This window comes from Cinclus cinclus, chromosome 5 (genome assembly GCF_963662255.1).
Source record: "Cinclus cinclus chromosome 5, bCinCin1.1, whole genome shotgun sequence".
In the NCBI taxonomy this organism is placed as follows: Eukaryota; Metazoa; Chordata; class Aves; order Passeriformes; family Cinclidae; genus Cinclus; species Cinclus cinclus.
Window position 1 is genome coordinate 6,767,134 of NC_085050.1, and position 23,694 is coordinate 6,790,827.

A 23,694-nucleotide genomic window follows, 5' to 3' on the forward strand; every position below is an offset into this window, starting at 1 on the left:
CATATTTTCAGGTAGCTGACAAGGTTGTTAACTTCAACTTTGTTATTGCATGTTCAGCTACACTGTTATCTCATTTCAATGCTATTAATTGATATGCAAATGTAGTTTAGGAAGAGTGGCATTCCAATAGGAAGTTGGTTTCTAGTTGTAGATAAATTTTATAATTCAGCTATGTATGTGGTGCTTAGTCTACTTTTTCTGGAGGTGGTGGGGTTTAAAATTTTAAGTGTTTTTCCAGCCCTTTCCTTAATAGGCTAGGAAGAAAAAATAAACATGTAAAGTGGCCTTACATTCTTTGCTTAATTATGTATAGCTGTAGTGATTTTTGCCTGTAGGATTGAAAACAAACCCAGATTCTGAAGCCTCCAGTCTCCCGTATCATATGCTCTTTCCTCTCTGCTTAGCTTATTTTAGTAAAATAATGTATCTCTTTGCCTTAATGCTCATGCTGTACAGAAGCTGTACAAGTGGCAATGCTTTGTCTGTGAAGTATAGCATAAATTCAACCGAATTTTTAGTGTGTTGGGGCAGGGAGCAAATTATTTAAAAATCTGTAATTCACTGAGGAACAGAAGAGCTACTGCACCCCTAGGCAGGGTGGGCAGTGATACTGTAATATGGGCAGTGAAATGCTGGAGTTGAAAAACCTCTTAAATAGCTTAAAACTGGTTGATTTGACCTTAACTCAGAGATTATGTACATAAATTAAAATTCTGCCAATTAATGTTCTTAGATGAGTAATTAAGTACATGCATCATCCTTCAAAGTTATTTAACTAGCCCTTTGCATTCATACCACAGTGTGCTTTTTGCTTTTTTTTTCTTTTGAGGATTCGTGGGGTGGGGGCAGAACTGAGTGTTCCATTGGCTTAACAAGTTTTGTCTAGACATGTGACCATTGTCAACATTGATCAGTATTAGAAGGGCTTCTTGAAACTTCAAGTCTTGACAATTGACACAGTCCCAAAAAAGATAAAAATTTTCTTGAAGCTGGAGATCAGGTCTCCTGTTATTGTCAATGGTTTCCTTCCTGAGCAGCACTTCTACATCTGTAGTAATGGTTATTCACTGGAGAATATCACAACAGGGCAGATACTAAAAAGCCATTCTAAAAATTTGTCTTTTAAAGTAGTAAATACATTCATTTATAAATTAATTTTGTTTAAATAAGGAATAGAAGTCACTGGAAAAACTGATTATCTTCCATTCTTCTCTCCTTCCCATTTGGTCCAATTAGTATTTTTTACTGCATCATTGCTGCGTTGTTTTTGGAGGGATTAGCCTAACTAGAAAAGATACCTGCAACCAATTCAAGTGTGTTCCACTCTCTCACTTTTGTTACAGAAAGCTAAGAAATCTTATTTAATGTCCTGTGTTATAAGAGAAACATGAATTCTTCAAGTCAAACTTCATGGCTTTTGCCCAAGTATCTGATCTCTTTTCCTATTCTATGTCAGCATTCCTTTTTCCAACCCTGAAGTTAAATGTTCTTTCCTTGCTTTAGAAAAGTGTTCCTCAGCACTGTGATAAGTATCCTTCAGCTGACACCTCAGTAGAACAGGATTTCTGTCTGCTATGGGGCAAAATCTTCCTGAAACTGCTATTTTTGAAGTATTCCATTCCCCAAATAACTGTTTCTACTTGATAACCCCCTCAGAAAATGGGAGATGAGAAATAACCCACGTGCACATTTGAGCATTGCAAAAAGGAGCAGTATTAAGTCAACTCAAAAAGTTAAAAGCTGAATAAACACATATTTTAACAATCGTACAAATGTACCTTTAGAAATCCTACTTGTTAAGATGCATAGTCCAAGAATTGCTTATAGGGAAATACACACACGTATTAAAGTAATTAATCAAAACACATTCATATTCATAACGATTCGATTTCAAATAGGTAAATAATATTCATCATAATGCTTGAATGTGTTATTTACTTCACTGTCATGCAGAATATAGCCAAGCTGACTTTCCAGATGCAGGCTGAATGGTAAAAGGTGTCTTGTGCCAGGAGCTATTTGTGTCCCTCTCCTGTGACTTGCTGTTCCCACGCTAGAGATGTTACAGGAGAACTATGTATGAAGGAGCTCCTAAACTGGCATCGCTGATTTAAAGGTGCCAGGATTTTAGCTTGTTCTGCTTGGAGTTACCCTGCAGTACCAGGCTATAGAGAGCTGCTCGGAAACTCCTTTAAATGTGTTTTGGCTGTACCTAGTGTAGGCATGGCAACTTTGAGTAGATTGGTATAATGAATGTCTGGGTGTGTTCATCTGAATTTCCAAGTGCTGCAGTTCCTGCACAGCCTTACATCTGCAGCTTGTCTCAAGCATCTTGAGGAATTGGAATTATGTAAATGTGAAATAGTCAAGATCAAAGCAGAATAACAAACTTCCTCATTACAAATCATTTGACACTTCAGAAGCCAACAACATGAATTGTGCTGTGATGTTGAACATCTTGTTTTTTTCAGTCCATTTAGACAAAGTGGGTTACCTGTAGTGTATCATAACTGAGCTAATTTATTACAAAATACTTAGTCTGGAATGCTGGTGGTGCAAGAAATTCTTGAATTGAAATTTTATCTAAATAAGGAATGGTGTTATCACCTGGAGATTACCCAGGAGCAGAAGAGGTTTGGGTTCAGTTATGCATCTTCTTAGTGTCCTTTCTTTCTGCCAGACATTCCTTCAAGGGTAAATCTTACCTCACATTTTACACTTGCTCCTACTACTACATTAGATGATAGGATAATGTTTTGTTAGAGAATGTGTGTAGCTGCTAGGACAGACTGTTCCTGCATGGACAAAAGCTGCAGGGCATGTGCTCCACTAGCAAAGGATTGTGTGCCTTTCCTCTGCAAGAGGCTATGACAGAAAACGAGGCACTTCTTTTCTGCCCAGTGATGCATCTTAAGCTCTAGAGGCTTTGTCACACTACTGTAGTGTAGTCATTTATTACTCTACTTAGCGTGGTATAATATGCTGATGGGGAAAGGTGTAGCCATTTGCTGAGCTACAAAAATAAAAATTGCTGAGGCAGGAGCAGAGGATGCATTGGGAAAACAGATTGCTGATAACCAACCTCAGTGCTTGCTCCAACTCTGGTGCTCTTACAAGAAGCTTATGTCCTTGAGTGAAAGGATGTGGATGAAACACTTCTTTTTGCTTGGCTCCGGAGCTGCCAGTGCCAGAATATGCATAGTTTTGGTTACCACACTTGAAGAAAGCTATTGGAAAAACTGGAGGGAGAAGATGACTGGAGAATGTTATGGGTGGGTGCTGATGGTAGGTGTGAGAGCAGAGGTCAAATACCAAGGAGTTTTGTAAACTGGTCAGAAAAATTGAAGCTGGACACAAGTTTAGAACAAGAATTAATCATTATAACTAATTAGCAAAAGTATCAGTATCCTCATGTTATACAAAGACCATGCTCTTCTGACAGACACTAAGTGTAAGATACTGGATCCTTCAAAAATAGCCAGGCAGAACTAGACGGTCTGTGCTATGCTGAGGGTATGGAAGATGCTCTCCTGTGAAAGCTTGACTGTACACCATGGGTAGTCTGTTTAATTTGTAGACAAAAACATTTCTGGCTCTTCTGTTGAATCTGTGGTTTGACTGACTGTTTTTGCATTTTTTCTCCAATAACTAGCTCTGCAGCTGGCTTTGAGTAGGACCTTCTGTCAGTTACTCTGTTTAGTTTCTCTCTAATGCTGTTAATGTTGTAGCATTATAGTACTTAATAGTAGCTTAATGAACTTCAGACAATGCCATTTTATGAGCAGAGTGTAAGGAGGCTCCTTACTGTTAATCTGTGCCCCACTTTAACTGGTCTTCAGTAATTGTGGTGTTGCTGTATTGTCACCACCTATGCCATTATTTTCTTAATTTGTGTCTCCCTTCAAAGTCAGTGCAGTTCACATATACCTTGTATTGACTTAGAGGAAACTGTTACTCCAGCAGCCTTTTATTCCTGCTCTTGTGAAGGGGCGGAGGAATTGGATTGTGGTCCCAGTTTCTGTTACTGCCATCAAAACTACCTGTTACATCAAAACTACCTGTACTGTCCCCCTCTTCACCCACACCTCCTTTTTCTTTCCTGCACATGTTCTCAGGTAGGCAGTGTGACTGTAGTGTGTTCCAGGCTTCCCACTCCTGCCAAGTGATGCCTCTTTCACTGTTTCCCCACTGTGGAAATACAGTGACCTCTTCTTTCCAGCTGCTCCTGTTGTCTTACCTTGTAACTTCTTGTGCCTTTTCCCTGAGTTGTGTAACGACAATCACAGCCTGACATGATGCCTGGATTTGCTGTGTGTTCATCACAGGGGAAATTTTAACAAATGCATTTATTAATATAGAAGATTAAATTGACCTCTGTTTCTAACTGTTCATTACTGCATTTCTATTTCACTTCCATAGAACTAAATTATACTGAAGGTTGTGTTGCAAGAGGAGAGTATGTGAGTAGTCATTAAAAGCTTAACACAGCTTTTTCTGAAGTTGTTGTTTGAGTGATCTAAGTGTTTATTGTACTTCATATGCAAGTAGTTTACCATGCTGCTGTATGATGAAGTGCATCAGCAAAGGCTTTTTTATGAGGTAGTGCTCTTATGCATGTAATGTGTGTAGATAGATAGAGAGTCAATCCTATTAAAGCTGTTATTGGTACATACTCTTGGCAATGAGCCACTGATAGCTTCAGGCATACTGGTCTATTTTCAATTTCATATTGATGCTAGTAAGCAATTAAAAATAAACAATTTACATTTTTGAAAAAATACATAAACAGCCTCTTATGATGTTATTAATTGCTTATTTTATATAACAAACAGCCTATTTTATGAGAGATGCTTTTTTCCCCACTGAGGAAACTTTCATTTCTACAAAATGCTGCCTTATCTCACTGAATCAAATCTTTTATTTTACCTTGTTTAAGCCTAACATTTCTTTTTTGATGAATTAATCTTGTTTTGAGAATAGCTTATGGGAGATTTGAAAATATCAAGTATTGTGTTCTAGTACTCATTTCTGGTTGGTTTTGAGCCCTGCTAAAGATTCACTGTATTTCTAATGTGAAATATTCTGGGGGTTATATTAATACACGAAATCCATTATAATTCATATGAACATTTATTGCACATTCCTTCTGACAGCTTTAGGTCTCATAAAGTAAAAGTACTTCAGCTCATGTGCCTATTGGAGACCAATGGAGAGGAATGGCTTGACCTGACTGCTCCAAATTTTAAAATGTTACATAAAAATCCTCATGTGAACACTGCATGAATTTCTGTAGTTATTTTGCTACTGTAGAAATGATGCTTTTGTTATAAATCATTTGACATACAATCTAATGCCAAGTTGCAATTTTTGTTGTGTCTTGTGCTGAAAATTCTGAGCAGTTTTCTTGGTGAATTTAGAGCCACAGGTGTAGATCTGTTTTTTTATATTCCAGTTCACTGCTGAATTCTCTTTAATTGTGCTCAATCTAAAGTTCCAGCCTTTGTTTGGCTTTAAATTCAGTTTAAATTCACATTTTAATATATATTTGCCAGTTTGGTTCACAACTTTATAATGGACATAGCTGTATTAAATTTTAAATTCGTGTGAAGCTTCCATATCTGCCAGTTAAACCAAACCACCCTACTGCCTTTATCCATACCTTCTCATTATTTCACAGATACTATTCTTCACAACCTTCAGTGTATTTTTGTGAATCATTTCCTTTCTGTAACACAACTACATAAATTCATTAAGTTCTGGGCCCATTTTTGTTATTCTCTTAGTTTTGGTGTTTCAGACTAGTATTCATTTTTGCTGAAGTCTTTCCCTCCAGTGTGGGCAAGTGCTGGAGTCTCCTGAAAACAAGGCACTGCTAAGGAGAACACCCTGGCAAGGAGTGAGCTGCCCTGAGAGTTCAGCCCATCAGCTCCTGCTCACGATCACCAGAGAGTCCAGAAGCTGTTCAGAGGAGGGGCAGTGCATAAACGTGCTTGGGATTTTCTTACTAAAAGCCCATCTGAGCAAATGGGATCCAGCTATTATGTTGACCAGGAGTATGTATCTAGTAATCATCATCATCATCAAGCCATCCTCATTCTTCATAGTATTTTACACCTAATAATTGGAGTTCTGTGCAGAATCCTAGGGTTGATAACCTCCCTCCCTGGAGGCACTTGCAGTTTAAAAAGAAGCAGTGATATTTTAAAAGCTATATATATGTAAATCAGGCAGAGCACAGGGTGATGGATAGCTGTATTCTTGTTTAAATAAGTATCTCTGCTTTCACTAAAGTCTCTTCAGCCTTCCTGTGCAGTTTTCTCTAATAATAAATGTCTTTCTCTGGAGTTTTCACTGTTGTAATGGAATTAAAGATTTTTTATTATTATTATTATAAAGGTCACCCAGTGTTGAGATAGTTACCCTTCTAAAACCTGATGAGTGACTGTTGTATTGAAGGAAAAGTTAGTTCACTTTAGTCCAATAGCAGTTTTTTAAAGCAGAAATTATAAAATCCAGCTGGTACTGTGTGGTTTGTACTGTGCTCCCCCCATGAGTATTTGGATAATTGTTGCTGGTACTTAACGGAGCAAGTTCTCCTCCTTGAGACATTTGAGACTACTTTTCAGTACAGTTGTAGAATTAAATGAAAGTTTCATGTAAATAAGTCTTCCCTCCCTACCTCAGGTCTTGTCTGTTTGTAATCAAATGATTTAGGCAAAAAGTTATCACAATGCACAGGGGACTGGAAAGTCTGTGCTAAAAGTTATGGTTTGATTGCAGCACTGAAATAATCTGTGTGCAGGGTAGGTTCTCCTTAGTTGTGCAGTACTGGCAGGGAAATATTGCAACCCCCGTTCCAGTGTGAAAGCTGAAAGTGTGAAATGGAGACGTTACTGTTGTAAAGAGGGTAATTAAAGAGTTTAGAATTCCTTTTTAGTTTATATAGGAGTCAGAAAACGTTTGCCATGGTGCTGAATACTGTGCCATTTCAAGGGGGAGTGTGTAGAAACACACTTGCTTCTGCTTTTTCTGCACCTGCAAAATCAAGTGGCAGTATTTCTCTGAAATTGTCTATTTACATTTACTCAATTTTATATGTAAATTATGTAAGAGGCACTTTGTAGCAGCCTGTGAAAACTTAATCCTGTTTTAGGAGCTGAGAAAGACAAGGTTTCTGTATGGTCTGCAGCCTGTACAACTCTGAATTGCAGAATACTTTCAGAAAGCTATTCAGGATTGGGGTCTTAATGGGGATTTTTTTGACTGGGTCATAAGAAACTTGTTACAAATGCTAAACTGGTTCCTGTCCATTCAAGATGAGGCAGTCAATTTATACTCCTTACTGGCCTGTGTAGAAGAGCTGTGCTAGTTTTGATAAAAATCCTGATACTCGTTTGTTCTGTTTCCTTAGTCCTGCTAAGGAAGAAGCACCAAGAGCAGGCACCACCAGAAAAGATAGTAAAGTATGATTGGATTAAAAAAACCAAAAAACAAAACCTGTGTGACATGTGTGGTTTATTGCCTAATTGTGTCTTAGTATTTTTGTGGTAATCGGTCTGCATGATTAAGACTTCTAACTACTTCTAATCTAATGCAAAAGCTATTCCTGTCTCTACAAAAGGATTTCTTAATGCCTTTTTTATATTGTTCTTTAACTTTCTATCAAGTCAACAGAAAAGAAAATCCTATTTATTGGTGCAGTTTAAATGTAATTGTTGATTCTGAAAGAAACTCCTTTAATTTAAAATCTTCTCCTCTGTTTTCTGGATACATGCTGTCTATTTAATAGAGAAGGCTGCCAAGCTTTGACTTCTTTTGGCAACAGCGAATCTAATTAGCATTTCTGTTAAATAGAACCTTTTTAATTTTAAATTTTTGAAAGCAATGTAGAAATTCTCTTTTTATTTAAGTTTTGTCTGCCTCAGCAGCAACTGCAGTCTTTTTGCTCATAATAGAAGGCTGCTCTACCAACACCTGATTGATAAATACAGATAGCTGGGATTCTCTCAGCAGCTCATGGGCTTATAACAAATGCTTCTTTAATTTTTTTTTTTTAATGAAGCTTACACTGTAAAAAGCTAACAAATGAGATTAAACCAGTGATTTGTTTCTGCTTAGGAGATCCAGTCCTTTTTTTGATGTAAAAGCAAATGCTTTGTTTTAATTTGGTGTGAAAGCAAGTGCTGTTCACTAAGAGGGCACATAGATCAAATAAGCTTGAGGAGATACATGGAGTTGTTATTGTTTGTAACATAAATGGAATTGTCTTTCCACTCAGCAGCTGTATGGAATGCAAGCAGGATAATGAATATGACTGCATTATATGTCAAGCTACTTATCTAGATAAGTTAATGGGCAAGAGGTTTTTATATGGTCACCTTATCATGCACAGGGGGAGTAATGCACTTTTCTTCCACTTGACCATATCATCAGGCAAACTTCAGACCAGCAAAAAGATTATTCTCTTGGTCTTGTAGGATTACTTTAAAAATACTGTTGTGGGACAGGTTGGCATTCTTTTGGTCCATTTGCCAACACATTGATAAAATACATTATTTTTTTTAACCCTAAGAGTTAAATTCTAAAAAAGGGGAAGAGTCCATTAAAGTGCAATCTCAATGTTCTGTAAACTTGTAGCTGTCTGAATTCTAAGCTCAGTCTGACTTGGATTTGATACTGTTAGAGCTATGGGAGGCCATTAATTCTTTTGATGCTAAATGGTTTTGTTGCTATGATCATACAACCTGTAAAATAAATGACAATGTTTTGGGTTTATAATTTAAGTAATGAGAGAAAGATTTAATAAAAGCTGCAAGTTTTGCTGCACCTTAGAAATACATGTGGCTTGTTTAAATTTCTGTAAATAACCATTCTGATAGCCCTAACGTAATTTAGTCCACTTTCTCAATTGTATTAGACTTGCTGTATGTGTAATGAAAAACTGTCTAACTAAATGTAAGATGTGAATGTGATAGAGCTGATGCTAGTTCTGGTTTTCAGCTTTGTCTCATGGAAGGTAGAACTTCTAAAATTAAGTGTATTCAGCTGTTCTGACAGCTGAAAATGCTGTTTGTTTCTGAGAGTGGTTTTGTTCACTAGAGCTATGGTAATATTTGTGATATTAAGCATGTCAGTTGTATAAAAGTCTGCAAGATTCTAGGTGTAGTCTTTAATAGTTTTTTGTTTTGTTTTTGTTCTAGTTCTGTTATGTAACTAGACTCAGAGAACTGTTGTCACTAACAGAACATTCAGTCCATGGAAATTTTGCATAACATATTTTTACCAAGTACAACTCTAAAATCCAGAGGTCTTGAGAACAAATTCTTTTGTATCTCTGTATTCCAGCTAAGTTTTGAAGAATTGCTGTGTAAAGAATGAGTACAATTAAACAAGACCTTCCTTCCTTTTTTCTTTTGAAGGACTTGGTAAATATTGAGATGTTTCTGACTGCTAAAGAAGTGGAAGAGTCATTGGAAAGACAAGAGACTATGACTTGCTTGGCTTGGTGTCATGACAACAAATCCAGACTTAGAAAAATGAAGGTATGAAAAAAAGCATGTTCACATTTTGCTTAAACTATTTTCTAAACTACTTGGATGCTGGATGAGGTCAATATGTTTTAAATCCCTGGTCTTGAAAAGGGTTTTGTATAAAAGTCAGGACAGCAAGTATAAAAGTGTTCTTAAAAGGCATAGGTAGTTGGAGCTAAACAGGTTCACAGATATCAGACGTGGAAGTAAGTGATAGGTCATCTTCTGGATTCAGTGTTGTCTCAACAAATTATGCTCAAATAAAATACAGTACTCAGTTGGATTTAGTATAACTTGTAAACAAATAAATGCAGAAATATGTAGCATCTTGATGCATGTAAACTTACATTTGTAACTGTGCATCCTGGTGAGATTGGAACTGAGACTGGAAGGTGTATTAAGAATGAGATTAATTGGTAATTTCTGCCTTCAGGCTTAAAATTTCTGAGAAAAATTTCATGCAGATTTTAGTCTTAGTAATTTTTAACTGTTGAATACAAGAAGACAAAAATTTAGAGTGAAGAACTAACTTGCTGTGAGAAAATACAAAAATAAAAGCTGGAATGTAATCAAGTAATAAACACAAAGTCTTCCTCAGGCCACTGAGTGCCACGAGCTGAACCTGCTATGTACTTGTTGCTATGCAGTCTGTTTAAATTTCCTTGTCTCTTAAATTGTACATTTCAAAACATGCTGTAATCTTTTATAAGGCTTGCAGAAATCAGTTTTTAACTGATATTAACCAAAATCCCTGCCTCTCTCAAGGACGTTTGTGCCATATATGTTTTAAACTAAATACTTTCTTTAACCAAAATTGTTTGAGTGCACTTAACAAAAAGGAAAGAGTGACATTCTCTGTCACTCAGGGGTGCCAAACTGAGAACGAGCCGAAGATTGGACACACAAGTAAATCGGCCAGTGATTACTCTAGAGAAAATAATGATCTTGTTATGGAAACCATTAAAGGAAAACCAGAATTGGTATGTAAACCACTTACATAATTACACTGCTAAAAAATCTCCCCTGTGTAATCTTAAAATGTTAAGTAATACAAGAAATATAATCTGAACGTCTTACTTTTTCATCACCAATTTTCAACAGGCAGTAAATAAGGAAAAAACTTCCCCATCCTTTTTCAAAAAGAAACTACAACAAAAACCTATTTCTGCAAGCCCTATGCTTTTCTTTTTCTTTTTTTTTTTGTTTCTTTTTAATCAAAAAAAACAAAGCTAAGACTGTGAGATAAGAATTGGAAGAAGAGAAATTACTATGCTTCTTTTTTGAAACACAAACTTTCTTCTGCTTCTAGTTGCTTAGCTACTCATCAGTGTTACTGTTCTAAAATCCCAGCCACCACCTACCTGAATGCAAGCCTTATCTAAAATCTAAACTGTTTGGTGGCCTGGGAAAGCAGTCATGTAATCTTTACAGATGTGAGCGATCTGAATTCTTGTGAAGAGCTGCTGTGGGATGGTTTGAAGGTACAAAGAGTTGGAGTGTGCATCATCTGATTGTCTAGGACTGTCTGCTTCTAGTTATGAACCCCAGGGGCCACTGGCTTGCACCTAATTGAAAAATTCTTTTTTTTTTTGGCATGTGGGTTTTCCTATGGAAACCTCATAGCAAAAGAGGAAGCCCTGGGATTTAGTATCATGAGCAATTAAAAAGCTTGATCAGATTTTTAGTAGAAACAAGCTTATTTAAAATTCTAGATGAGGGGTTTGTGTAGATTTGGATAAGTTATTTTAAAATAGTCGTACTGAAAATCTCAAGAGGAGGAATTTTATTGTCTGCTAAATCTGGGCTTAAATACAGGAAAATGCATAGTTGGAAAATTATTTTTTCTGTTCCTTAAACAAGTAAGTTTTAACATATGAAAGAATGCATCATTTTTATGTTCAAATGGCTTATGTTTTAAATCTTAAATAAGCAGTTGTTGCAAAGTGTGCATTAGTCACCCCAGGCAGCTAACTGATGGAAATTCAGTTGCCCAAATGCCTACTGAAGTCACTGAGGAATTTTGATATGACTATGCTAATGGACAATAAACAAAAGGCAACTATTCATTAGAAAAATGGGAAAAGAAAAAGCACTCAGTAAGTGGAGCAGAGGAACACAGGGAATAGAGTTCTTTCCATGATACAGAGAACTTTGGGTTTTCATTATTTTTGTGAGGTGTATAAAATAGTTGACTGTGTCCCTCTAAAGAAGCATAGTGATTTGTTCTTTTGTGGGGGGGGAGATCTTTTTCTTTTTAATTCCACATGTTCGAAGTTTTTTTATAGATTTTGTGAACTGGTGATGGAATTTGATTTAAAGGGACACTCTCAACTTCGTTAGGCTTCAAAATTTTACCTTTTTCCAAAAACAGGTAAATGCCACTTGGTTTTCTTATTCTGAGACTTGTTTCCAGCATGGCTTTTAGATGTTTGACAAGAAGAGTGGAGTAGAAGCTTGAAGAAAGGGAGGGAGGGTATTGCTTCAACTTAAACTTTGTGCTGGTTTTTGTTAATATTGGGTTTTTTCAAAAAACATTCAAAGGCTTGTTTCTTCCTTGCAGTCTTCTGGGTAGACCTGTCTAAATTATCACATAGCCCCAAACTCCTGTTGACTCTACTACTTTAACTTGTAAGAAAGAACGAGGAAACCACCTGTTACTCTCATTTGTGTCCCAGGTAACAAGGCTTTCAGTCATTAGGAACAAGTTCATCCCTCCCGAAGTTTTAAAGGAGGCAAGAGGAGGATTTTGTTTGCTTTTAGGGAATTCTGTGCTGATCTTGTCTGTAGAGTCAGGATTTCAAGGTTTTTTGCATGAATGCCTAAAAGCAAGCAAACCAGGTTGCATGTTATTAACACTTTCTTTTTTGTTGTGCACACGTAGTCGTTAACAAACCATGCGGTGCAACTTTGGCACCATCTAAGACCCTGTCTTGTCTTTAATCTCAGAGCTGTCTGGAGTTCAGCCTAAGGATTCAGGAGTTCATTGAACTCATTCGACAGAACAAGAGACTGGATGCTGTGAGGTATGAAATTAGGATGCTTTCCAAACAATTTTCTTAACAAGATGGTATTATGCTTCATTAGAAACATGTGACTATTGTTGCAACACCCAGAAGCCCTGTAAAGCCTTGGAGGGTCTTGCCTGGTATTGTCATCAGTCTTTGGATTTAAGTTGGGCTTGGATTTTTTTAAAGGCAAATTATCATTCCACAGATGCACTTTCTTAAAAAATTGATGTTGTCCCTGAAACTCTGTCTTCTTATTCTTCAAAATCAAGGTTTAGAAAATTAACCTGTTCTAAAAATCAAATGGATTTTCTGGTGGCCTAACATTGTAATATATAAATATATATTCACCCTTATCTCATTTTCAAGAGCTTCTCATGGCAATTCATTACAGTTTTAATCACCAGAAATACTAAAAGGTTAATGAAACCTCATCTAAAGCTTTAACATTTCAATTTTTAACTGAATTCTCTTCTGCTTTGCTATTTTCACTAAACTTTTTTGTTCTGCAAGTTACCTATAAGGCCGTGTTCACCTCCTGTATGGATGTATTAGAGTTCTGTATGGTTGTGGGTGGGAGAGGGATGAGCTGTGTTAGGGTTTTTTTCAATCAGTTCCTCTGGTTCCAAATGAAGAAACCAACTCCAGTATCCGTTTTACCCGTTTTGAAGTAGTTGAGTGGGGACTACAGAGACAGTAACAATGCCCAGTGGGGTTGTGAATCAGTCACACCTCAGCACTGCCTGACTTCAAACACAAGAGAGTTTTTCTGACAATACTTCTGGTACCAGCACATGAGGCAACTTACACATCTGAGTTAATGGTCCTGATTTAAGGTGGAATAGTGTTCCAGGGTAACACAGGAAACTACTCGTGCTGAAACAAGTAGAATTTTGATACTGGAACAAAGAAATGCATTGATAATTTGATAAGCTGTGACCTTGCCAGCATCAAAGAACAGTGCAGGTGTCAGAGCTACTGGAGCTTACATGTAAACAAGGGAGGGAGAACTCTCAGCGGGTTCTATTTTGTGAGAATATTTAAACCTGAAGAGAGGTGAGATGTTCATGGCCCAACCTGAAACTTTGCTGCTAGGTCATGATGAGAACACTGTTGCCATGTAATATTGCAGTGTTGAGGAAGTTGCAAATTCTCCTACCTTTGAACTTGAGCTATGTACTTGAGCAACTGAAACTTGTATTTGTGGCACAGCTGATTTATTGGTCAGAGCAGCACAGAGGTACAGACAACTATCATAATATATGCACAGACTGAAAACATTCTAGCATATTCTCAAACCTAGATGGGGAAGGTCTCCTGCAGGGCAAAGTTTTAGGGTTGTTTTCAGTTTTTATTTCTAATTTCATTTAGATGCTTGGCTTGCTTTGAGCTAATATCATTCCTACTTTGCCCTACTTGCACTTAAATCATCTTTGCTCCGGTCCTAGCCAATGCAAATGTGCAATCTGATAAACTCCAGCTAATTTTAATGTTAATAATTAAAACCAAACATAATTAAAAACAAAATCTACAAGCTAGCATTTAGATATGTGTGTTTATCCTTTGATAGAATTATCAAATCCTAAGGAATTGTCAAGTACTTAAGAAAAGGATGAAAGAGACTCAACTCCATTTTCTGTCTTCTGAAGCCCATGGTGCTCTTTATACCAAATGAATTCTGTGCCTTTAGCTTTATTCTGTTTGTTTCTTTGCCAAGTGTGCAGTCATGCATCTTAACAATGAGCAGTCCATGCTCTAAAAACTATTTTCTTTGAACTACAGCTTCCTTATGTAGCTTGGAAACCAGAGAGCAGGCACAGAGCTGGAATAAGGAAATAGGCTGAGAACTGGGACAAAGCAGATAAGGTCTTTCTGTATTTTATTGTTACTGGATATTTGTTTCCCTCTCATCCCCTTTTCCACATCAGAAGTGGTAAAATTTGTAAGCTGTCAACACTCAAGAGGACACAGTATGCTTAGTGTGGAACAACCTGTCTGAGATTTACAATGTGGAGCTCCTGCCTATATGGCAAACAAGGCATCCATATTGAGTGTTGTTGGAGTGAAGTGTGTATATTCCATATATCTGATGAAATTCAGGGTTGACATACATTTCATACTCAGCAGTTATAAGTTGCTAGTCATGGCAGTAGTGCTTTAACTTCATAACTAATTGTAAAAGGAAAGGAGCTATGAAAGTCTTTCTTTATCTTAATTTACTCCTTTTCAGCAGGATGAGTTTTGATAATTTTGTATGTTCAGCTTCAACATCTCAGTGCTTCCTTTCAATAATGTAGCTTAAAAACTCTTAAGTTTTTACTATTGCATTCTGTTTTGTTTCAAAGTAAATAAATAATGAATAAGGGACTACATTTTAGGGAGGTGTGGCATAAATCTCATTGCTTTTAGCAGACCCTTGCAACTTGTGGCTTTATTAGCTTGCTTCTGTTAAATGCCTGCAGCAGGATTCTTTCAGTATTGTGTCTGTGGTGCAATAAATAGGTCAGGCATCCATTAGAAAGCAGAGAAAGAGGCTGTTTACCAAGGAGTTTCCTGTAAGAGTGGAACTGGGGGAACTGACATTTTGTTGAAATGCAGCTGGTGTTTAAATAAGTTTGAAAGCTTACTTTGCCTACTGAGAACCTCTGAAGTGACATTGCTTTTACATTAAAATTGATATGAACTTGAAAATTATACATCTTATTAAATAAGTGTTTGTATTTGTGTAGCTTTTTAGAGTGAGTACAGAAACAGACTTTCCTCTAAGGTACCTTATCAGAGTAGCCTTGAAAGTGCAAGTTTCAAGAATGTAAAAAACTGTTCCTGAATACAAAGAGTAAATCTCTTAACCTTAAATATAACAACAGAGTTTTTTGCCTAGTACGATTAGCCTTTAACTCACAGTCTCTAGGGGTTTTTTTGTCAAATTTGTACCTACTAAAGTAACAATGAATGACTGATGACACCAGTTTCACACTTTAGGAGCTCTCACTAATTTCATTCTGGGAAATCTGGCAGCATTTTGAAAACTTTCCTCTTATGCAATGCCAGATATACACGAAGTTCTCAGCTGAAAGCTTAAAACATCATGTGTACTTCTTGTTCTGGGGATACAAAGGACAAAAAGGAGTAAATAATAGCTGATGGTGGGCAAAGTTGGGAGAAAATGGCTACAGTCTATCAACCTCCCTCCTACAAGGATGAATGAGCACTATTTTTTTAAATGTACTTTTGAGCACTTCAAGTATAAATTCTGCTGGTTGTCATGAGCATCTGAGAAAGAGGCATTCAGGCATTGGCCAAAAAACCAGAGTAGAAACAAGTCCTTTCTTGATAACATCTTATATTTGTGTTCAGTTATTGCTACTAGCCAATAAATGTTATTTTTATGTTCATATTTATATGTAGACATGTAAGCTGGACACTGGAAATGTGGATCCTTTTGTAACAATTTAGTGTTCACTTAGTGAACTGTGGGTCTTCAAGTCTTTGTAAATATTTATCAAGTACAGTATGTCAGCTGTACCTGTGTGGGCTGGGAGGGACGCACAAAAGATGATCAGCTTTGTCCCTGCAGAGTTTACAGAATCATTCTGGGTTTCAAAAAACAACATTTTCTAACTATTACTTTGATCTGTCACTGGAATTTAGTGGCTTCAGGGATGGTCTATTGTCAGGATTCTTAAAATGTTTTCTTGAAAAATTTAGCCTCCTGCCTTAGCTATAGGGACTTGTATGTGCTAGTGGTGGTAAAAACATTGCAATACAGTGCTGTAATGTTCACACAGACCTCCAGGAGCATAACAACCCTTGCACAGAGATGGAAATAGCTGAATGACAAGGAAAGGGGTAAATAATGGCATGAGGGCAAATAAGGTGTTACTTCACTGTTGTGTATTCCCAAGTAATTTACACTACTGTGTCTTGCTTCCCAATCTGTAAAAGACTTGAGTGCTATGAATCACTGAACTTGCTTCACCTTTGAAAGATATCTTGCCCCATTTTAATTTCTCAGTGGATGAAGTTCTGCCATAGCGTGCAGACCTTGTGGGAAACCTTCCTTGTTTGATTGGGTTTTTTTTTTTTTAAGAACACAGGAGAGAGGCAAAGTCAGGAGAAAAAGTCTAACATAAGGTCACTTTAGAAAACCTAACTCGTTCTGGCTGAACCCAAACCAGCCACCACATCCCGGTGTGTTCAGTACTTTTTTCAAGTGATGGAAGGCTGATGGCCTGGCAGGGAGGAGAGCCTCAACACTAACCAGGCTGGTGCAAACTGAAGCACCACTTGTGTTTTACCATCACAGAACACAAGTGCACTCTGATCAGTTCTTGTGAGAAGTCTTTTTCCCCTTTTTTCTCTCATGCATTCACAGATAATAATTTGTCTCTGCTGGTAGATCTGAGTTTTTTGGTTTGCCTGATGTGTTTGCAAAAGCTCTTGATTTCATTTGTGGCTCTCCACAGTTATTTTAGCTTTCTTCCAGCATGTCCAGGCTCTCTTCTCAGGCCGAGGGGTTTGTGCTTCTGTCTTCCTAACAGTAATCACCTGGGGAACAATGTTTACATTCCTGAATTGCTCACCCAGCATAGGAAATTGGGTGGAAACATTCTGTCCTACATAACTTCCATTGCTTCCTGGCTTGGGTGGGAGAGGAAGTGGGGACTACTGAAATAGTGCTAAAGAAACTGTTCTCATGGTATTGATGACCTCAGCGTAGCAGTCAAATTCAGAATTGAAAAAAAAAAAAAAAAAAAAAACAACTTGCCTAGTTTTCTTACTCAAGCCATGAAATGAGCATTTTGAAAATACTGTCTATTCCTAAAAACAATTTAGGTATTAATAAAAGACTCTTCAAAAGTTACAAAAGAGCAAAGGACTTGAGTAGAGGACTTGAAAGATTCCTTGGTACCTTCCCTGTAGTACAAGCTGCACAGAACTCTCAGCGTAGGGAAAACTTTCCTACACTTACACAATGCCAGAAATTCAGAATAATGTTGGTTCCATACCCAGCCTGCTGTGCTACATCTGTGCACCACTGAAAATAGGAGCATTCAGCAGAAATCCTAAGCTAATCATCCAGTTTAAAGGCTGAGGGGTCTTCCTGTACACTTACACTCCAACTTGAGAATTACTGTCCTTGGGAAGACTAGACTGGGGAAATTTTCATATAGGGTAATAAAGTAGTTGAATATCCTCATAATCTGGTAATAATTTCATGGTTTCTTACTATTTCCCTGAAAAATACTGAAGTTTGTATATTTTGTTTAAATACATTTCTGGGAATTCTGTCACTTCTTTCAAATATTCAAGCTTTCAGCCATGTGTGTATCCCTTACAAACTGTTTGTGTTAAAGTACAAAAATTTATACTAAAGTTCTAATTAATTTTTCTCTCTTCCTGGCTAAAAAAAGGTGCTTTTTTCAAGGTGTTTTCTATTACATTGCCCTACAACTTCTTGTAGTCTGCACAGAAAGTGGTATTGTCTTTTAGCCTATATCCCTGCCCCCAAAAAATCATTTCTTGAAAATAAATATTGCTCCAGATGTCAGTATAAACAAGGCAGATATCTGAACACTCTTGTTGTTTAATAGGTCTGGAACAGCTGATTTTCACACTGCCTTTATCTGACTTGTGAGTGTATGCCTGAGGAATGTCATACACTAAGCCTGCATGAGCAGAGACATTTCTTCTAATCATCATGATTGTTTTAATTCTAGGTGAGGCAAGAATTCACACTGCAGTAAAAAGATTCTGGTTTCTAAGAAATGACAGTGTAAAAATGTTAATTCTTAGCCCTTTTTGCATTCCCATTTGCAGGATGTGTTTTCTCAGGTTTTTTGCAAGTACTCTTGGAACTCATATGTTGAGAGCAGAATCTAGAGGTTTTCTTTAAAATCTTCTGTAATTAAGTAAACGTACTTGATTTGGAAGCAAGGCTGTCTAATAAAGTATCAATTCTCTATTTCAGACATGCAAGGAAGCACTTCAGTCAGGCTGAGGGAAGCCAGCTGGATGAGGTTCGACAGGTGATGGGAATGTTGGCCTTTCCTTCAGACACTCATATCTCTCCCTATAAGGTAACACTGAAGTTCAGTGCTACAACACAATATTAAAACAGATGTTTCGGTTCTTTTTTCAGCACAGGAAAATGAATTGATAGTATCAAGTTAAAGGGTTTTTTAAAGTTTTACTGCCTAACTTCCACCTTTGTAAGCATTCTTAATTTTAGTAACTAGTCCTTGTACATTAATCCAGAAAGTATTGGTATTTTTTCAGTTGGATTGTAATAGTAACATGGATTCACACTGAACTAGGCTTACCATAAATCCAGCATTAGAGATCTATGAGGTTGGAAGCACAATAATTAAATATACAGCAAGAGGCAGAAGATAGGGAAGTACAAAGGAAAAAAAAAGATACAGTCTTGTTCAATATACAAAACTGTAACTTTCATACACCAGCAGCAGTTCTTAATTTTACTTCTCACATTACTGTTGTTGCAGTGGTTGGGATTTAGAAAGGAGGAATTATTTGAATTATGTGAAAGCAGTGTTTTTGTTCCTTAAAATAAGTTTTCATTTATTTGGATTATGCAAATAATGTTGCCATTAGTGGTAATATCTACATCTAAATTTAAATCGAGCAAAATTCATAGGTAGCTACTGTTTCTACAGACTGAGTTCTGTGGTCATGTGCTAATTCACCTCTTTTTAACTTGGCTTTGGAGGCAGAAGGTAGAGACAAGCTGATTGTCAAAGCAAGACAAGAATTCCATGAAATGCCAAGCCAATATGTGGCAGTGCCAGTATAAACACATTTTCTAAACATAATGATGAAATCATGGTTTAACAAAACAACCATACAATAAAACCCTGGAATGAACAACCCACAGAATCAATATGAATTTCTTTGCTCATCCCAGAGTCCTGGAAAGGATCCTGGTATTTTACACGCTAGATTTGATCTAAGTTATAAATATAAATGATGGATGTGTTAGAACACTGGTTGTAAGATAGAATTTATCATTATTTTAGTAATTAGAAGGAAATAGGCAGGAAACAAAAATCCTGTATTTTATTTGAAGGGCTGGTTTGGATGGAGTGTTTAAATGAGGGAGAACAAGGAGAAATAACTAGGATTGTTCTATGTACAACCATACAATGAGAACAAATTCCCTAATACTTATGGATATGACTTAAAACACTCTAGTTTATGAATTCTCTAATAATTACCTAGTTCAACACAATTATAACACGTGGTTGTTTGGAGTTACCTTTAGTATCTTGACTATGAGTTCTGTGCATAAATGGCTTCCTAAAATGCCTTTAAGTAAATTCTTTTTAAATCTGTGACAAAGTATGTCAGATCATCTCCAAACAACTGATTTTTATTAATCCAAAGAAGCATCTTCTATAACCAATGAATAGAACTTTCTCTGGTTTTTCCTCTTTCAGGACTTCAAGGAAAACATTTACCATTGTGGCAAAACAAGCTGTTTCCTTCGATATCCATTGAACAATCTTATGTCACTTCACCTTCCACTAGACCAGATTTCTTGGAGCCAAATCCAACCTGGCCTTGAACAGTAGAATCATTAAATTTTAAAGGTTGGAAAAGGTCTCTTGAGATCATCCAGTCCAACCATCAACCCCCCCCAGCCCAGAACCACCACTAAACCATGTCCTCATCTGCCCTGTCCACATGGTTTTCTCCAGGCTAAACACGTCCTCAGCTGCTCCTTATCAGACTTGTGCTCCAGACCCTTCCCCAGCTCTGTGCCCTTCTCTGGACCCACTCCAGCACCTCAGTGTCCTTGTGGGGGGTCTAAAACTGAACACAGGACCTGAGGTGTGACCTTAGCAGTGGCAAGTTCTACAGATGGAACATCCACAGCCTCTCTGGGCAGCCTGGTCCAGTGTCTCACCACCCTGAGAGCTTCTTGCTAATGCCCAATCCAAGCCTGTTCTCTTTCTGTTTGAAGCCCTTCTCCTTGTCCTGTCACTCCATGGCCTTGTCACAGGTCCCTCTCCAGATCTCATGTAGCACCTTTTGGTACTAGAAGGTGCTGTAAGGTGTCCCCAGATTGTTTCTCCTAGTTCCCTCGAAGTGTGGCGTGCAGAGTTGACAATATGATCAGTATAGTATCTATATGATAAATATTATATAAAGGTGAATAAATATTGTCACTCCTCCTGACCAAAATGCAGGTTATGGATTCAAAGAATAAGAAAGAAGGGTGTCTGCCTATATAGATGACACCAAGTTTATTTTCAAAGCATCTTAACTTCTTACATGACTCTTTCACAGCATTGCTTTTAGAGCTTAGTATATCCTTGACCTGTGTGTTTAGTTCTTACTTCCATGAAGAGAAAAATCCTGACTTTTAGGTAACAGAGCATTAAAGAATTTTCTCTCTAAATGAGTAGTTTATGTAATTGTTTTTTCTCTAACCTGGGGTTGGGCCAGCTTCTTCAGATTGAAATCTTTTTAAGAAATTCTGTAAGTATTATGTACTGCAAATGATTACCAGCAGAATTAGCATGCCTTAAGTTGAAAAGCAGTTCTGACTTTTTGATGTGAATGGTTTAGAGGCTGAAAAAGAAACATTCCACATTACTAATGTTGTTTCCTAAGTAGTCCAGTATTCTAGGAAACAAAATGGAAGAAGTAACCTGCATACATTGATTAGAACATTTGGTAGATGATATTGGAGATTGAATATTGCTCCAGATATTTCAAATAATACTTGTTTTAATCTGTCTTTTTAAACACTATGCATTGGGGTGTCCACTTCTGTTTGGTGATGGGTTTGTGCAAGTGAGTTTTGCACGATTTGCCACTCCCAGGCTTTCCCCCCCTGGAATAATTAGATTGAAAGCAACTTATAGTTGTGTTGTTTTTTAACAGGATCTCTTGGACCCTGCTCGATGGAGAATGCTGATCCAACAGTTTAGATATGATAACTACAGACTACATCAGCTGGGAAACAATTCTGTTTTTACTATAACACTCCAGGCAGGCCTTTCAGCTATAAAAACACCGTATCCTTTAATGCAGATATTACTGGGAGTGAAAAAAAAAAAAGCCTTGTGGGGGTTTATTTTTGGTTTATGAATGCTTTTCAGAGAGCTCAAATAAGAAACGTGACACTTCAATATTTTTGCTCATGAGTTGTTCAAATGGAGTATAAATTGGTCACTATGAAATTAAGGGGAGATTATAATAAATAGCATTATGGTTTAAAAAAAACTGGCATGCCCAAACAAAAATTGTAAGGTAAAATGTAACTTTGTGTTTGGTTTGGCTGTCTTTTTGTGTCTGAAATTAGTGAATATGCCTGCAAGGCATAGTGAGCTGGGTCATAATTACTGGTTTTTAAGCACTTAAACACAAATTTACCTGCCAGGTTTTATGTGAATATTCAGACATAGCTCCATCTTTTGAAACTTGGTTGGGTTTGCTGCACACTGTGTTGTGCTGGAGAAGGGCTGGAGCTGCTGGAGTGCTGCACCTCAGAAGCTTTACCTGTGCAGGTTGCCAGACACAGTTTTGCTCATTCCTGTACCTTGAAACAGAGCAAACTCTTGATTCTTTTGTGTAGACATTAAACTTGAATTCAATGTTCCTGTGCATTCTGTCACCTGGGCTCTGTTGGCACAGCTGACGATCTTTTAATTTTAAGGTTTCCCATACAATGGGAAGCTAATTATGGTTTCATTGTGGCACTTGTTCCCTAACTTGCTGTTAACAGACAGTGTTACAAAGAGGATGGGAGCTCAAAAAACCCCGACTGCCCTGTGTGTAGCAAATCCCTGAACAAGCTGGCTCAGCCCCTGCCGATGGCACATTGTGCCAACTCCCGACTAGTCTGCAAGATTTCGGGGGATGTAATGAACGAAAATAATCCTCCTATGATGTTACCAAATGGATATGTCTATGGATACAATGTAAGTGTTGGAGTCAATGACTTGCTGAAGGCTAAAATAGCAGTGGTTAGAATAACTCGCAGGATCAAAATAAGAGCTTATAAACTCAATCAGAAGCTAGAAAAATACTTCTTGCCATAAAGTTTTTTCGAGGACTGTATATTTAGCTGCTTAAATTGGTCTTTATGAAGACATGTTAATGGTCACATACCTAACTTGTGTGAATTTATAACATGAGATCAGATGGCATTGGAAATCTTTCCCTCCAGAGAGCAATAATGTAGAATAAGTAACTTCTGGGGGCAAAGACGTTTTGACCTCAGACCACAGCATTTTTATTTTTTTTTATTAAAAGTTCATTTCCTAAACAGTTCAATAATGCTTTGAGTTACAGTTGTAAATATTATCTTTTGGTTTCACTCTTTTTCAGTCTCTGCTTTCTATTCGTCAAGATGACAAAGTAATTTGCCCAAGAACCAAAGAAGTCTTCAACTTCTCACAAGCTGAGAAAGTCTACATCATGTAGGTCCATAAAACACACAATGAAGTGCCGCTGGAATTTTGACACAGTGTATCTTGGCATACCCTGTAAAGAGGGGGCCTTAATGTGTGGCAAAGAAGCAAAACCTGCCACCTTGGGGAGCAGACCTGTGGGTGGCATTATTGTTTCTTGCGACCAAAGATCAATGAGCAACAATAAACACTCTTGAAAGGAAAAGAAAAAAAAAAAAAAAGAAGAGAGGAATTATGACTTAAGTTTGTACTTGAATAAAAAACACAAAAACAAATTTTGATTGTTAAGGTTTTGTAACATAAGGTCAAAAATTGGGCTCTTCTCAAAGAAAAGTACTTTCATCTTCTAAAGGATAGCTTTCTTTAAAGATGGACACTTGCACTGGGGGAAAAGTTACAACAGATTTGAAATTAAATCCATTTTTCTTCCCTCTTTTTCACAACTGTCCAAGACCCTTTAGTTAACAAAAATCTCAGTACTACCAACATGTTCTCCTTGAAGCTCCTCTCTGCCTTATTTATGATCCTCTGGTGAAGTAATCCTGAACATGAATGATGTAACTTATTTCCATGGGAAGATATTTTTGATGTCTTTGACACAAGGTGGCTTCTCTGGAGGATCAAATAGGGACTGGTTTGAAGGAGTATGAAGTCTTTTTCCAAACCCAAATATTTTAAGGAGGTTGCATAAGTATCAAGAACTGAGAACATTTCAGG

General features: G+C 37.2%; 1 protein-coding gene across 4 annotated transcripts in view; it reads left to right on the forward strand.

The window, feature by feature from the left end:
* Nucleotides 1-23,212, forward strand: part of MAEA (macrophage erythroblast attacher, E3 ubiquitin ligase) — a 48,201-nt gene extending 24,989 nt beyond the window's left edge. For 2 of the 4 annotated variants that reach the window (XM_062494114.1, XM_062494117.1), the window contains 6 exons: nt 9,420-9,542; nt 12,477-12,553; nt 18,507-18,615; nt 21,446-21,579; nt 22,290-22,485; nt 22,895-23,212. In XM_062494114.1, the coding sequence (XP_062350098.1) occupies nt 9,420-9,542; nt 12,477-12,553; nt 18,507-18,615; nt 21,446-21,579; nt 22,290-22,485; nt 22,895-22,990 (735 nt within the window). In that variant the 3' untranslated portion in view covers nt 22,991-23,212. The other 2 variants (XM_062494115.1, XM_062494118.1) reach the window with 2 other exon arrangements.
* The last annotated feature ends 482 nt before the right edge of the window (nt 23,213-23,694 follow it).